At 41.9% G+C, this 17,628-nt stretch overlaps 1 protein-coding gene across 5 annotated transcripts in view; it reads right to left on the bottom strand.

The window, feature by feature from the left end:
- SLC8A3 (solute carrier family 8 member A3) overlaps positions 1 to 17,628 on the bottom strand; it is a 314,434-nt gene that overhangs the window by 3,833 nt on the left and 292,973 nt on the right. For all 5 annotated transcript variants that reach the window (XM_044272299.1, XM_044272301.1, XM_044272300.1 and 2 more), the window contains 3 exons: positions 11,430 to 11,560; positions 10,424 to 10,523; positions 5,740 to 6,015 (listed from right to left, as the gene is read on the bottom strand). In XM_044272299.1, coding sequence (XP_044128234.1) covers positions 5,740 to 6,015; positions 10,424 to 10,523; positions 11,430 to 11,560 — 507 coding nt within the window. The remainder of the gene's footprint in view (positions 1 to 5,739; positions 6,016 to 10,423; positions 10,524 to 11,429; positions 11,561 to 17,628) is intronic.

The following is a 17,628-nucleotide window of genomic DNA, read 5'->3' as shown; positions in this document are numbered from 1 at the left end:
CACAATTAAATATCCGTATAATCAGGTATCCCTCTAATAAAATATTATGGTGGTCTCCAACTTGTGGCCCTTCTGCGTAGCTGCTCAAGGGTATTTTGGTGAAGAATCTGTGCCAAATTCAGCCTGCAAAAAAGCAGCGCTCATAAGACTACTTTCCTTCAGAAGGATGAACACTATCTCCTATCAACAAAAAGAGACTCCTCCAAAAGAAAGACTCCCATTTTTGGTGTCTCTTCCATTTGCACAAGTCTCTTTTTTTTGGGCTGATATAAGAGAATTTTCTTCCTTTTAGAGGAGAGCTACTTTGCATAATTTCCAATGGAGCATTGCTTGTACGTACGCCTCCATATACCTGCTGGATCTCTTCAATGAGAACAAGTATCCCCCTAGATACAATTCAGTATTGCGAGATTACGTGATAATTCATACACCTGGTATTTTGCCATCAATACTTAAAAGCAGTTCTCCAACTGTGCGGCGTCCCCTGCTTATTAGTGAGGCACTTTTGATAGGAGAGATCATATGCTGATCTTTCCTGCTGCACAGGCTTTTCCCAGACTGCAACAGTATCTGATTTGTAATGTTATGCTGGGTTTACAAAAATCCAATATAAAATGAGAAATATTTGTAATTTTGTCATGAACGTGGAATGCTTTGAGTCCCACATATGACTAAATTATTTGCTGGTGAGGCCCCAGTAGAAAAAGATTCCTAAGCCCTGCTCTTAAGTACTTTCACTGCGAGTTGCTCCAAGCTGTGAATAGGCCTTGTGATTATTTCTGAACTTACAGCTGAACTGTATTCTGGTCACTGAGTGGAAGCTGAATTAAATGCAGCTCAAGAAGGGGGTGAAAGAAGGTTGAATACCAGTGTGTACAGCCTTGTGCTGCAATCAGAGGAACAAACAACCATGGCATGTTTAGTGGTTATTCACTTGACCATATTTTTCTCTTGCGTGTACTGACCTGTACAAGTCAATGGCATACCTCCCAACTTTTTGGATGGTCAAAGAGGGACACTTATGGTTCATTGTGTGATAGATCCAATTCCTGCAGATCTATACTCTTCAATAGTTTTCTATTGTGAAATAGCGCAAAAATAATCTAAATATAGAAATTTCTAAAGTCCCAACTGCATAAAAAAACTAATGAAATATTATTTTAAAAAATAGGCTCTAATATACATAGAGGGACCAGAGAAACACTTTCTGGGTCAATATTGTGAATGTAATAATGCAAATGTATACCTCATATCAAAAAGAGGGACATTTAAGGAGCAGATTGGGGCAGAGGGACTTGGCTTAAAAAGAGAGACACTTGGGAGATCTGCAATTGGGCTATTCAAACATCTGTGATCCATGTGCTTGACTTGAAAAAATTACTGTGGATCACATCAGCCAATTCTATGGTTGTTTTTTTGCAGGTGGAAAATCAGAAACTGCCGTGTGCAAGAGCTCTTACTAGGATAAGCTGTTTGCAAAGTCATAGCTAGTTGAGGAGCAGGTGGGGCGGTCACCCAGGGCCCATTGCTGAGGGGGGCCCCATCAAGGACACAGACAATGAGCACCAAAGCCTGAAAAAGCTTTCTAATTTAACTAATGAACGTTTCTATTCTGGAAGCGCTCTTCAGTACAGGAGGCCCAGCGAGCGGTGAATATAGCACAGCTGACATTACTCACCGTCCCCTGGTCCTCTTCTCAGGACACCTGCGCTGTGCTGGGTCCTAACGGTGTATTGCATCTAGGCACACACTATGACCTGCCGCTATGCGAGGATATTTTTATTTTTATCTGGTCTGCCTTTAGAGTAAGGTGGGGTGGAAGATATAGGGGCACAGGGGTTTAAATGAATTTTGGGTCAGATCTGAGGTTTGAATGAACGTTGGGTCTGATCTGGGGATTGAATGAACTTGTGGTCTGATTTTGGGTTTGATTGCATTTGGGGTCAGATTTTAGGTCTTCAAACATTTGGGGCCTGATCTGGGGTCAGTATAAATTTGGGGGCTGATCTGGAAGTCTGTTAATTTTGAGGTCCTGTGTGGGGGTGGTTATTGAATTCTGGGGTCTCTTCTAGGGACTGATCAGGGGTCTGTATGAATTTGGGGGCTGATCTAGGGTTTTATGGAAGGTGGACTTGTTGCAGCAGGCTCCAGAACACCCCATGCATTCAAGATGAAGATCAGCAGAAGTTAGAACACACCATTCATTTACCCTGGGTTCACACCTGAGCGCGTTTTAGTCGCGCGTTTTTATGCGCGTTTTTTGTAATAGTAAACGCGCGTTTGTGTCATTGACTGCAGTGTCCTATGGCCACAAACGCGCGTCAAAACGCCCCAAAGAAGCTCAAGTACTTGTTTGAGCGTCGGGCGTTTTACAGCGCGTTCGTACGCGCTGTAAAACGCCCAGGTGTGAACCCTTCCCATAGGGAAGCATTGGTTTTCATGTCTTAAGCGTTTTACAGCGCGTTTGAACGCGCTGTAAAACGCTCAGGTGTGAACCCAGGGTTACAGAGGTGTGATGAGACAAAGACCGTGTTATATACAGATGCAAGTGGATGGTGGAGTGTTCTGCTGATCTTCATTTTGTTGGATGCATGGTGTTCTACCTCTTAAAGCTCATCAAGAGAATGCCAAGAGTGTGCAAAGCAGTAATCAAAGCAAAAGGTGGCTACTTTGAAGAACCTAGAATATGACATATTTTCAGTCGTTTCACACTTTTTTTTGTTATGTATATAATGCCACATGTGTTAATTCATAGTTTTGATGCCTTCAGTGTGAATCTACAATTTTCATAGTCATGAAAATAAAGAAAACTCTTTGAATGAGAAGGGTTATGTCCAAACTTTTGGTCTGTACTGTATATATATATATATATATATATATATATATATATATATATATAATGCGGCCTGTATCTCTTTGCAGGCCTCTTCTGCACATTTTTGGACTACAGTTACCGCCTACAGCAGCATATAGGAAGAATTAACGGGACAGTATACCCCACAGCCAGGTTGCATTATTTGATGTTGCTGGGTGATTTCTTTTTTTTTTTTTTATGTTTGCCCTTGTTGTCTGAGTGTGAGCTGCAGGAAGAAAGTCACCATCCCTCCCACCCCTGCAGCTGACAGAAGTTAATTTTTAACTTCATTTTTTCAATCCCTGTCGGCTGAGGAGTGAGAGGGGACGTGGCCTAACCAGATCGGCGCGTGGCTTAGCGGGACCTAGAAGTTGATTTTTAACTTCTTCATCTTTTTTATCCCTATCGGCTGAAGAGTGTGAGGGGGCATGGCCTAACTGGATCGGGGGGGGGGGGGGTCCTTTTGAACAGCTCCCTCTAAGACAGCAGCACTGTGCTGTCTAAATGTGTGAGCTGCAGGTAGAAAGTCACCATCCCTCCCACCTCTGCAGCTGACACAAGTTGATTTTTAAGTTAATTTTTTCAATCCCTGTCCACTGAGGAATGGGGGGTGGGCGTGACCTAACCAGATCAGGGTGTGGCTTAGCGGGACCCAGAAGTTGATTTTTAACTTCATTTTTTCAATCTCTGTCTGCTGAGGAGTGGGAGGGGGCATGGCCTAACCGGGTCAGGGGCATGGCTTAGCTGGACCTGGGGCGGCGTTTTAAGTTCGTCTTTTGAGGGTGGACACATTGTGGCAGGGCTCGTGTCTGGGCTCCTTCCTGCAAGAGTGACGCCTCTCTGGGCACCTTACTGGCACATTTGCATACCAAATAAACTGGATTTTCAGAGGAAAAAAACATCTATTGCTGGAACAAAGGCACATCTTGAAATAGGGTACTAAGTGCTATTAGGCCATGGCTTTACTTCAATAGAGATTATCCTGGTGACAGATTTCCTTTAAAGCTCACCTACAGCATTGAAGAAAAATGGCTGGGTTATTATGGAAACCTGGAGTAAATCTGTGTATGTGGAGGGTAACGGCCTGCGAGCGTCTATTGGCTGATGAGGGTCATGTGACCAAACTTCTATTAGCTAATGCATTTATTTAATTTTTTATATATATCTCAGGAACGGTACGTCCTAGAGAGCTGAGACCTGGTCTAAAACCTTTCTAGACACCTGATGTACCTGTGTGCCAAATTTTGTAATTGTAAATGCAACGGTACGGATTCCTTTAGCGGACATACATACATACACACACACTCAGCTTTATATATTAGATTAATGTTATTTCCTTACTCAATGATCCTTATCTTGTTCCGGCAGTAAAGTAGAATATACAATTACAATTCTGTCATATCCTCTCAACTAATAATGGGCGATTACCTTCAGTCTCACTGTAAGCGAGGATTATTTTGTTTTTTTGTTTTTTTACCAATGTGTTGCACAGCATGTTTGACCACCGGATGTCCCTCACCTGAAATCCACACACACACGATAAAGATTTTTTGAGAATCCAGTACTGATGACCTATCCTTAGCATAGGTGATCAATATCAGATTGCTGCGGGTCCACCACTAGCACCCCCACCGATCAGGGTCGCAGCATACACAACACAGCATCGTACATTTGCATAGCGGCCGTGCTTGGTATTATAGCCCGGGCCTATTCACTTGAATGGGACCGAGCTACACACAGGCCATGTGACCGATGAACTGGTCACAGGTTAAATGCTCATATTTTATGTATCATCTTTCATGTAGGTTTCTAATTTAAAAATATCCCCTTTAAATAAGAAAAATTGGAAAAAATATAAACAAGAACATTTTTCTATAAATACATCTATTTCTAAGAAAGCAGAATAACTGTGACTAGCGCTACAGCTATCTTCCAGTTTCCTAGGAAATCTGCCCCGGTTTAAACAATGAATATATACCTGTGTTAGTGTGTAATTAGGCAGCTGAGACTCTAAGATACCTGAGCAGCAATTCCATGTGGGAGATTTCTGGAAAATGGCTTTAACACACAAATGTCTAAATATAGATTTTAATTTGTAAAGGGAAAGTCGCCTATATTTTTTGACAATTGAAAGCCAGATTGTAGATTTTTTTATTGTTTTCTGAACATGATTATGGGGGCAGCTATCTTGCCTGAGCTGTTTTTAGCAGCATTTTTACAGATGTGCTTGACAGCAGCCACCATAGACCATAGACAATATAGTCCAGAGGGCACCTTATTGCCTTCTATGGGAGTTCTCCTGAGATGCTCTGTGGCCTGTATTGATTATAACTTTCCATAATGTCCTCCATGACAGCACCACAGCAAGTTGTTCTTTCTAATCTTCTTTAGGGACAGCCTGGAACACAGAGAGGTCAAGAGACCCCTCCAACTACCCTTCAGTGTTCTTCCTGTCCCTACAGAGGGCAGGTGCAGAGAGGACCTCTTTCTGTGTATCAGGATCTAACATTCTAGGATTGGCAAAAAGAGAGTTAAAATGTGGTTCAATTTGGGACGACATCTAGGTGTACAAAAATTATTTGAACCTAATCAAAAAGGCTTATTGTAAAGGGGGCATGGCTTAGCTAGAATGGAGTGTGCTCTACTATTTACTGTTTTGGACCAAACACCAAAATTGCAGTTTGTAAAATTCTGTTGGTAAAGGGTTAGTGTCTAGCCATGCACCAGATTTACCATCTAGCCTCAGTCCCTGTGATAAACAATGTATTTGCATTAGTAAGTCTGCCCCATTGTTTTTTCAATTCTTTTATACTAGATCATGACCTTTAATGCAGTGGACACATTTATACGGCAGTATAATTTCCTCCAAATAGGGTCTCACTTACCAGGCACCGATGTGCCAAAGGCCACAAATACCACTGCAGTTACAGAATCCTTCAAGCCAATGGTACAGCCGAAATGAGAAGCAAGATCCCCGATGATGGCAGTGAGGATGCCAATGATAATTATTGATATAACAAAGCACGCCCATCCATTCAAATATTCCGTAGGGGGAACGCACGCAAAAAGTACTTTCCAGAACACGGTCAAAAAGTGCATAACATAGTCAAAGCAAGATGGCAGCCGCTCTTCTCCAGATTCATCCTCATCTTCATCTCCGGCTACATTAATGACAAGAAAACAAACGTATAAACTTGAATACAGAACACTATTATTGTGATTTAGTCTTTGACACATTGTGTACAGAAGCTGGGGCACACTCAAGAGTGAGAGATGTTACCAAGAAACATTGAACCTGCCATGGAGGAATTCTGTAGCTGTAGCTCCATGACTTATGCACAGAAAACATTTTTGCAAAGCTACCATCATCTGCACCACTGTATGCACACGAGCCCAGGGGAAACATTATGGCATTTTGCAGTGATGCTGACTAAATTTTCCAAAGCTGAAAGGGATTTTCCAGCCTTTATTAAGTGATGGCTTGTCATGGGTGGATTGGCCATAGACCCTACAGGTAAATTTCCCAGTGGTCCGATGCCCAGGGGGCCACTTGATCCCTCCTCTTGGCTGTCAGCTAGGTACATAAAGATCTGATGCTCTCAGCCTTAATTAATGTAGGAGCATCAGGCATTTATGCACCTGGCCTGTGGCCGCAGATGCCCTCCTGAATTTAATGATATTGCTGACCTCAGGGCAATGATACAGCTTCATACTGTGGGGCGGGCAGCAGTATTTTGTGCTGCACTGTGGTATCTGGTTTCTCAGAGACTGTATTTAGTTCTGCACTGTGGTATTTTGTCCTACACTACAGTATTGCTGGACCTGCCTACTTGTGTTGCCCCATCTTCTGTCAATTTGGACCTGCCTACAACATGAGGCCACTGTTATTATTATTTTTTTTCCAGGGCCAATTTAAGTTCCCAGTCCGCCCCTGTGGCCATTCCTCCAATTGGAGCAGCACTATAGGTAGCAAGTTCTCTCCACTACAAGGCTAATGGAGCTGTGTAGTTCTGTCACCAATTTCAGGCAATGAAGCTACTCCTGAACAGCTGATCAGCTAGTGATGGCTTATCCGAAGGCCTTTTGCCTCTCTTAATCAAAGCAGATCCACAATTCTGTGCTGATTAATTTCTTAATATATCTTTACAGCAGATAAATGCTCAATATTTGTGATACTGCCCCCTCTGAGGGTCAATTCAATTTTATGGCTACCACTAAGTAGGGTTAGGTGCAAGGAACTATAATCCAGCTAGCACAGGTTATGTGTCCTATTGTCTCTCTAATAACACGGGGGTTGTCTCGTGAAGACAAATGCTGTCTATGAATCCTAACATATGGATGTCATAGGGGAGGGGGGTTTCAATGCTCAGGCTCTATGAATCTGAACAGACAGCTACTCTATACATGTGATTTCAGGGCTGGTGACATCCTTGTATGACAAAGACAACCAATCAACCACTTCATCTAGATGTCCGGCATGTGCTACAGTTCCATTGCGGTGGCTGCTGTAGGAGAAATACCCATCTAGCTGCAGCTTCGGGCAAATCAGCTGTTTGCCAGGGCTGCATTCTGAAAGGGTTTGATATGCCCAGGGACAGTAATGGCGGGTTTACATGGCCCGATTATCAGGTAGATTACTGGGGACGAACATTCCTACAAACGCTCATTCCCGAAAATCTGCCCGTCTAAAGGTGCAGCTGATTACCCAATGAATCAGCAAAATGCTTATTCATCTGGTAAAACTGATGTTCAAGCAGGCAAGTAAATTATCGTTTCTGGGCAGCAGATCTTGCTGTCTAAACAATGCAGCTGTATGACGATGAGCGATCGCAATGGTGGCCCTTCGTCCTTATACTGTGGAGGTGATCGCTGCATGTAAAGCACTTCACCCCCACTGAACTAGCAGCCAGTTGTCTGCCAGAAAGGAACGCTTCCTTCCCAATAATTGGGATAAGGAATAAGAAATACTTGAAGCTCTGAATTCGGTCACATCTACATATACAGCGTGTATAGCTGCTCATATTCCGTACGCGCTCTTTACTGAAATGTAGATTCTTTTTTGTTTTATTAAAAAGATCACTTCAAACAAATCTTTGGGTAGGTTTTTCATGAATAGCAAAGAAGGCAGATTTCTAAAGTTCAACTACATTAAAAGAACAGATTAGTTAAAATTGCATGTTCTGCCTTGAATTTCAATTAACCTTACATTTTCAATAGCTTTGCATATAGACATGAAGAAGTAAATGCCTGGTAATCCTAATTTTGCAGTTCTGATTGCCAGGTAAATCCGCTAATTAAAATATTGCCTTCCTATGCTTGTCTGGTTGCAGTCAGATAGTCATGCAGCTCCCCTCTACTTCCAGACTATTTTAGTAGGTCGGTAATTTTGCTTGTACGGCACTAAGTGTGGCCGCCCAGCAGCAGTTGTCAGAAGTGGCCGGGCTGATAGACTATGCAGCTCTTGGGTATTCACAATTTCAGCATTGAAATCTACAATTACACCTTATAATAGGATTAATCTATTGTGGCTTTTATTTCACAGAAATTACTGCTTTAAAGTGTTTAATTTGCATAGGAAGAAATGGTTCCCAAAAGGTCTAAGCAAGGATAACTGTGACAGATATTCTAATTTTAAATGGGGGTCTTTTGAGGTAAATTACTGAAGAATATAGGATGATTTAGTGACTCAGTAGATAGCACTAAAGAGCTGAGACCTTGTTTGAATCTGTGAGAAAAAAAAAAAGTGTTATGGTACAATGACTCCTAGGGATGAATATGGAGAATCTTACGGACCTCTTTTACGACATTACCATATTGATGGACTATCCTTAGTATAGGCCACCAATATCAGCTTGGGCAGGATCTGACTCTCGGCACCCCTGGCCATCAGCAGGTTGAAGGGACTGCGGTGCTTGGGCAGATTCTGCGGCCTCTTCATTTCTTACACCCATGTCGCTTCTGATGCCTGCACGGCCGCCGCTGCATCTCCCCTGTCGCGCAGAGAAAAACATTGCGGGTGACGCTAGGGAGGCTCGTCCCCATCGTAGCCTGCTATTGGCTGCTTCCCCTGTCACTAGATGTATTTATCCACACGACTGGGAGATGCAGCAGCGGCCGTGCGGGTGTCAGATGCAACGTGGGTGTCGGGGAGCGAGGTAAGTACAATATGTGTGAGGGGGCCCTGGCAATAGGGGAGGCATTTTAGGGGTTAGATAACCCCTTTAACAATGAAAGCTGAGCACCGTGGCCCCTTCTAACACCTAATTGTGGAGGTGCAACTTTTATTAAACATTTTCTATTAGACCTATGCATCTTCTTGGTAACAAACAGGGCCATTGTAGTCTGATCCTGGTGTATTCCCTTCCACCAGTCCCCTATTTATTGCTAATATACTTAATAGTAGTAAAGTACAGATGAAAGGGAGGTTCAGGATCAGACTACACAGGGATTGTTTGATGTCCGTTACCATGGAAATGCATGGGTCTGCAAAATAACTGGAAATTTTCAATCCAGTCTATTTGCAGAGTTGCTGTTCTTTTCGTTTAGATGCATTGAGACAAATAATAAATGATTGTGAATGTGGACATAACCATTTAAAACAAACATGAAGCACTGTGTCCCTACATTATCGTAAGGGGTTTATAGTTTTATATCTCTACATTAAATGATTTTGTCACGGAAGGTGTACAGGAAACAAGACAACACAAAATAAATATACGACTCACTGGATCCAAAACTAAGGAACAAAAGGGAGACCCCTGCATCAGACCTGGCTCTCTCCCTTACTGCTCAGCCTATGCGATAATCCCAATGGTAGATGATCGCATATCCTCGTACCTCGACTGTATAACACCTGAACGCCCTATAATAGTGAGGGGACACGACCACCGGCTCCCTACACTAGATACGGAGGGAGTCAGGGTCACCTGGGATCCAGCAAACAGAAAAACACAAAAGGATGCACAACACTTATCTTGTAGAAGAGTGGGAAGTAGGATCAGCATGCACACACACTCCAGGAAGAAATATAAACCGCACACTGATGCAGTATGGGGAGGAATTTAAAGGGATGCAATCAGTCCAACTACATGACAGCTGAGAGAGGCTAACAAGATGAGGAACTGAAAGCAAAACAAAGGAAGTTCAAGGAGGAGGTTCTGAAAGGCATCTGTCAGAGCTTCTCAGATGTCTGGTGGTGACAGATTTTCAAACAACATCAAACGGACTTGATAGATCCATACACATTTAAAAATACATTAAATTACAGAAGTTGTCCAGCCGTTAATATTGATTACCTATTGTCAGTGAATGGAGAGAGTGCTTGTAATTACACTACTCCACCGCTCCACAGGAGACAAGGAGAAGTGTAAAGACCAACAAGAGGTACTCGCATAGAGCACCACCTTCTCATCAAACAACTGATCAGCGGTTGTGTCTAACCCCCGCCGATCTGATATTGATGATCAATCCTGACGATAGGACATCAATATTAACGGCTGGACAACCCCTTTAAATATTAAAATGTTTCTAGAGTGACTATGAAATACTTGGGTTATTAATAACTCTTACCTGCGCTAACAGTAATTGCTTCCATGAACTGATCCCTCCAGGAATGAGTTCCTACCACCAGGGCGAGGTTGGTCTTTTTAATGAGTTTGTCCACTGTACTCTACCAGCAAAGTAATACAGAAAACAACGAGTTACCATTTTAATAATAATTTTATTGATTATATTAAAGAGGTTGTCTGCGTTCAGACCTGAACCCAGACACAACCCTATTGCACTCATTCACCATGAATGAGTGGATCATCAGATCCTTTCAAACTCCAGTGCTCCACCTTGCCCTGAGCTGAATCGCACAGGGCAAGGGAATTTTCTTGAAATCCGGTGACGTACCGGGCTCTCCATGGATAAGCTAGGCGGAGGCTTCCGCCTAGCAGTGATCTTGGTGACGTCACCAGCACTAACGGGTGGTCTTTGGCGCTGCCCTAAAGCCCACCCATAAGAGCCGGTGACGTCACCGGAAACACTGCTAGGCAGAAAATTCCACCTAGCAATGTTCAAAAGTAAATAAACAGCCCCTCCCCTGCGCGATGCAGAGTAGGGCAAGGGGGAGCATCAGAGCATGAAAAGCTCTGATGCTCCACTCATTCATGGTGAATGAGTGCAGATCGGGTTGTGTCCGGGTTCAGGTCAGAACCTGGATAATCCCTTTAAAGCATACAGAAAACTATTAAACATTAGTTAATAAACCCCTGAATCCACAACCCCCACCCACCCGTAAAGAACCAAAGAGGGGAAAAAGAAAATAAAAAAGACAAAAGTATATAATTCAAAGTGCGTCTTTAGGCACCATGACAAAAGTTTAGCTTACTCTTTATCTTTAGGATCTAGGTCTGAGTTAACAAAATGCAAACAAAACTCCTATTCTTTAATTTCATATAAGAGATAAATCTCCAAGTACTGAATGTCATGGAGCTATCACTGTGTTGAATTTTATGACTTCTTGGATTTACGGGAATTTTTGTATATCAGTTAATCATCATTTTATGGCTTATGATGTAAATGCTCTCACTTTAAACTCATAAGACTCTTCAATGACCACTTCAAGTTTTGGGTGCTCCCCCAAAACGGGTTTTCCCATCTCAGCAATTCGTTTGGCTTCTTCTTCCTCCACTGAACGTTTCCTTTCCACAAGTTCAACAGCTAGAAAACATAAATTAAATTTTCTTAGAAGTGAACTAAGTTATATACAGTATGTATTACCTGTTATTTACTTAACACCAACATATTTTAGAGCAGTTCGCATTGGAGAGATGATGCATATTACAGTTTACAACTCAACTCCCATACTTGTATTAATAAACAGTAGACCCAGACTCACACCAATACTATCTTGTGATGTTACTTTGCAACACTTGCTATATATATATATATATATATATATATATATATATATAAAGCAGAGCAGTGTTTCCCATTTAACACAGTTTACCATGACTTCACAGACTTTACAAGACTGCCAGCGGGGACCTACTGAGTGCTCTAAAAGTGGCTATACACTTAAGATAAAAGTTGCCTAGAATAGCCAAATTTGGGCATTTCGACCGACTGATGTTTGAAAAATTAGCACCATTGATTGTGACGACCAACTGCAGACTCTTGTCTGCTGAAAATGTAATCAGACATGGTGGCAAATTTTGGCCTTTGTTGGCCGAAACTGTATGCATATGACATGACTGACCGATCACTTGCTATTCTGTTCAAGGACCAGTAAAGTCGGTGTCTTTAAAAATACTGACTCCCTGGTCAGCCAGTTTAGTTGGTGAGATCACGCGTAGGAATGATCCAATGGCTGACTGACCGGCCACAATGCGGCCAATCATTATCTCAAAAGTATGGCAAGCTTTAAAGGACTTGTCTCAGAATGACAACTTATCACCTATCCAGAGAACAGCTAACAAGTATCTGATCAGCGAAGGTTTGGACAATAGCACCCCCACTAATTATGAGCAGAGGGGCCCATGTCCCCTCTTATAATGGAGCAGTAAGTCAAGCATATGTACTGCGCTCCATTCAAACTCTATGGGACTGAGCACTGCACTTTATTATCTTCAACAGTTCCCTAGACTTTGACTGGAGCGTCAGTCAGCATGCTCGACTGCAGTGTCATTCAGAGAACATGAGACTCCCATTCTTGTTATCGGTGAGGATCACATCAGTCCAACCACCACCAATTAGACACTTATCTCCTTTCCTGTGGATAGGTGATAAGGTGTCCTTCTGGGGTGAACCTTTCAATTCAGTGAGTTATCACGGTTCATAAAAGAAATTCATCTCTGCTACCTTTTTATTTTATCTAGCGAACATCAATTCTGAGCTTCTATGGTTTTCTATGCACATTTCTTAATTTTCATGCCAAATATAATGCAGTACTGCACAATACAGCAGCCACAGAGGTGATTTATTACTGAATGGAATATTTTAGGTAAAGTGAGAGCAGCATCAACCTCTATGTTCCCAAACCTGCTGGATAAACCATGCTTCTGTAGAGGAAATGATGATTGCGCCACAGCACCACCTGTACCCCAACATTTTGTATTAAAAAACAGCCCATTAACAGTCTTATCAGAAAAACAAGTAAAATCAGTTCATATGTCAGTAAGATGAAGTAATTACATAAGTTTTAATGGATGGGGGAAACAGTAGGGGATAAAGCTCTTTAAATAGGTCAAGTACTTCTTATTTGCCAGTAACATTTTAGTTTTTACTTCTTTCTAATTAAAATTCTAAACCTTATCAAATAAATATTTTAAGCAATGTCAAGATTCCCGATATCAGACGAGGATGGGATTCATAAAGGTTCATTATAGTGCGTAGCTTTAAAGGAACACGAGCAAATTAAGATGTTTAAGAACACGCAAATATTTAAGGACCTGTCAAGTGCAATGCTGGCCCAATGGCGTGATTAGGGTTGATTCCTCCAACGCTGTCTCATCTTATTTAACCAGTGCTCCACCCTGTCGACTGTAGCCTAGGGAAAAGCTAATCCCCTGAGCCTCCTACAGTACTTTGGCTTTTAATAGTACTTTTATCCATGAAGTGCAAAGATCTTCACATGATCTTTAAATAGGTCATCCAGGTTGGGATACGTTAAGGGTCAAGTTAAAGTCCGTTCTTGATGTTTCGCTACCCATTTGAGTTGCTTTTTTGAAATGTGCGAATAAGAACGTGTTGGTTCAGCAGAGGAGGCTGTTCAGATTAGTAGAGAATAACCATGGATATTGGCACCAATCTTTGTTGCAGTGTGTTTATCTCAAATTGCTGTGCTTTTGCAGATCGCTTTTCGACCACATAGATTCTACAGGTGAAACATCTAACAATAGTCCCTTATGGGTTCATGCCATGGGACAATATTTCTAGAGGAGAATATGGAACATAAGATTTTTTCAAGTCAATGGGTCCGCGCCGCAGGATAGAGTTCACCAGGCCAGTGCCTATGAATTGTGGACCGCGATTTGCAGTCCGCAGCATGGGCACGGTGACAATACAGTCGTGTGAATAAGCCCTTATCTAGATGGAATGGAATGGTTTCCTGTTCACGTTTTAATTCACTTTAGTAAATTGTTCAGTCAAGTTCTTCCACATAAAACTCTGGCGTATTTTTTTTTTATTGGTGTCTGAAGATAGAATGAGTTGGCCAATAAACATTTATGAAATGAACAATGAGTATTTATTACCTATCCACAGGAAAGATGTTAATTGTATGACTGCTGGAAGTGTGACCCCTGGGACCAATTTCATGTCCCAAGTTTGAATTGGGACACTCCTTCCCCATGTTTATAGGTCTTACCAGTACAGAGATACTATTCTGATCTTTGCCTTGTGTACTGTGGTTTTAATAAGGCAACCTAATCCATAAAGCTTCCAGAGGAGGTCTGGAACCATAGGAAGACAACTTGTATGTTGTTGTGATGTCTAAGGCCCCTTTCAGATGACCAAGTTCCACGCATCGGACTCGCAGTGTGTGTCTGTGGCAGTGTGTGTCTGATAGGATTGCATAGCATTATATTGATTTATGATGCTATCTAATCCTTACAGTTCTGGAATGTATTGCATAACACTGACATAATACCAATACATTCCAGGACTGTAAGGCCCCTTTCACACGGACGAGATTTCCACGCGGGTGCAATGCGTGAGGTGAACACACTGAATCCGGACCCATTCACTTCAATGGGGCTTTGTACATGAGCAGTGATTTTCACGCATCACTTGTGCGTTGTGTGAAAATCGCAGCAAGATCGCAAACATCCACAAGCAAGTGCAGATCCGGTGCGATTTTCACGCATAGTTGCTAGGAGATGATCGTGATGAGGACCCGATCTTTATTATTTCCCCTTATAACATGATTATAAGGGAAAATAATAGCATTCTTAATACAGAATGCTAAGTAAAATGTCCATTCAGTCGCGTAGCGGATCTCCTCTTCTTTCTACAGGACCTGGCTAAAGGACCTTTGATGACGTCACTGCGCTCATCACATGATCCATCACCATGGTCATCAAAAGGTCCTTTAGCCAGGTCCTGAAGAAAGTAGAAAGAAGAGGAGATCCGCTACGCGACCAAGTGGATGGGGTGAGTTAAATTTGTTTATTATTTTAACCCCTCAATGGACAATTTACTAAGCATTCTGTACTAAGAATGCTATTATTATCCCTTATAACCATGTTACGAGGGAAAATAATAAAATCTACAGAACATCTAACCCAAACCCGAACTTCTGTGAAGAAGTCCAGGTTGGGTCTGGGTACTAAACATGACAATTTTTCTCATGCGCGTGCAAAACGCATTAAAACGCTTTGCACTCGTGCGGAAAAATCTGGCCCTCACACGCGACGCCAGTGTGAAAGAGGCCTAAGGGTTACATAGCATCATAAATCAATATGCTATGCCACCCAGTCAGTGCTGGGAGGTCAGGACGGGAGCTGCCACAGACACACACTGAGTCTGATGCGTTGAAGTCGCTCGTCTAAAAGGGGCCTAAGGTGTATACATCACAGCATAGAAGCCTTTACGGCTGTGTTGATGTTGCATCTAAATGTTTGCACATCACAAGCTCTAATATGGAGGAGCCAACTAGTTTTTAACATACTTTAGGTCATGTTATATATTTTTGCACCATGGCTAGGGTTTTACACTTTTAAGCAGAATGTGGTTGCAGCTCATGACTTTTATATTTTAAATTTCGATCAATTCATAGGGTCTAAAAGAGGTCCTACATTTTCATGAAAAGCTTCCCCATAGGCAGCAGTTGGAAATACATGCAACCCTATCTTGGTTCTGCCATTATGCACCAATCACCGCAATGGCGGGAGATCATAGGGCATATCTGGAACATCTTGGAAGTGCTGTATTCTAGGACATAACTGACTTTTTTTTTAATACAGGATTATATTTCATCAATGGCATATATAGGATTTGTTCTCCAGGATTTGCACTACTGTCCTGCAGCAAGCTCTAAGGTCAATGAACAACCCTTCGTCTGTATGTGTTCTACTGCTCAGGCTACCAATCAAACCAATCAGGCTACCAATCACCCAAAAGAAAGGAGGGGAGGGTAAGAAAGTGACAACACTAGCAGTCATTACCTGTACAAATAATAGAGTATGGCCTGCCAAATAAACTACATTTTAAAAGATCTTTTTGCCAAGTCAGAAGGCCTGGAAACCACAGGGGTGTGTGCCTTCACTCACATCCTTAGACACCTCTCCTGGGATAGCTCCTTAGCCCTTCTTTTAATATGATCATGATTAATGTCAAATTTAAAGGAGCCTACTTTTGGAGGGCAACGGATGGGAATCTGCCTGCAACTTGGGATAACTCTCAGAATTGTAAGGGTGGAAAATGTTTGGAAATAGCAATTTACATATTTGCATGATATATAATAATTAGAGCGGCTCCAAACCTGAGGTAATTAATAAAATGTAAATTGCCTACTGCAAATGCCTACAAATAACCACCTCATGTATTACAAGCTTTCGTTCACACTGAAATTTTTTAAAAAAAACAACAACTGAGCTTTGACTCCACAGACAAGAGGTTTAAATAAAACAAGTGGTAATTTGGTATCTCAAAATCTTCTAAACATTCATTATGTTATAAGGACACCCCCAGAGCTGCAGCTGTCAGACTCATTTATTCTACACGTCGATATTTGTCACTATTTTGCTGTTTTTAGAAATCTCGTTCCCAACTGCTGCATCATCGGCCATAAAACTGCAGTATAACTATTTCAATTAATTATAGCACAGTCAGATAAATGTCTCTTCTAGTTCATGCTTGATGCATCCGGTTACTGATCTAAACAGGACCCACATGTCACCAGTAAATACTGCACACATGTCCTAGGAGAAAACAAGGAATTAATTTGGCAGCAACACTGGCCAAGGAAATTTGATGTGAAATTCTACAACCCAGTAAATGTACGAACGCCTTGCATCCAGGATTTAAATTTTAATTTGGCAGTCGAGCAAAATGCTAGAAATGATTAACCCTAGCTGAAAATGCATCAGCTGGATCATGTTACTGTGTATTTGTTTCAAAAGAATTACCTTTAAAAGGGTTTTTCTACATTTTAATACTGATGACCTACCCTCTGGATAGGTCATCAGTATCTGATTGGTGGGGTCTGACACCCAGGACCCCCACTGATCAGCTGTTTGAGAAGACACCAGCGCTCCTGTGTGGGCCGCGGCCGTGTCTCTTTTCCCAGTGACGACACATTCATAGGTCACGTGGCCTAGGCACAGCTCAGCCCCTTGGAAGTGAATAGAGCTGGATTAACAGAGGATTAACAGTAAATTTCCTGGTGACAGGCTCATTCACACGACTGTATGTATTTTGTGGTCCACAAAACATGGATCCGCAAAAAATATGGATGATGTCCGTGTGCATTTTGTATTTTGTAGAAGGGAACAGCTGGCCCCTAATAGAACAGTACTATCCTCATCCGTAATGTGGACAATAATAGGACATTTGTTTGCGGAAGGGACATACGGTAACTGAATGCACACGGAGTAACTTCCTTATTTTTTTTGCAAAAAAACGCAAGGGTCACGGAAATAAAAAAAGGTTTATGTGTATGAGCCCTAAGAGCTCATGTATTGTCAACACAGGCACATGGCCACTCTATTTACGTATGTTATAATCTGATAAAGGGCGCTCGGTACATAAATATAAAATGGGTCATAAGAGATTATGTAAGTAATTCC

This window comes from Bufo gargarizans, chromosome 11, assembly GCF_014858855.1.
Source record: "Bufo gargarizans isolate SCDJY-AF-19 chromosome 11, ASM1485885v1, whole genome shotgun sequence".
NCBI classification, from domain to species: domain Eukaryota; kingdom Metazoa; phylum Chordata; class Amphibia; order Anura; family Bufonidae; genus Bufo; species Bufo gargarizans.
Note: the sequence above shows the minus strand (reverse complement) of the source record. Positions and strands in the feature narration are given on the sequence as shown.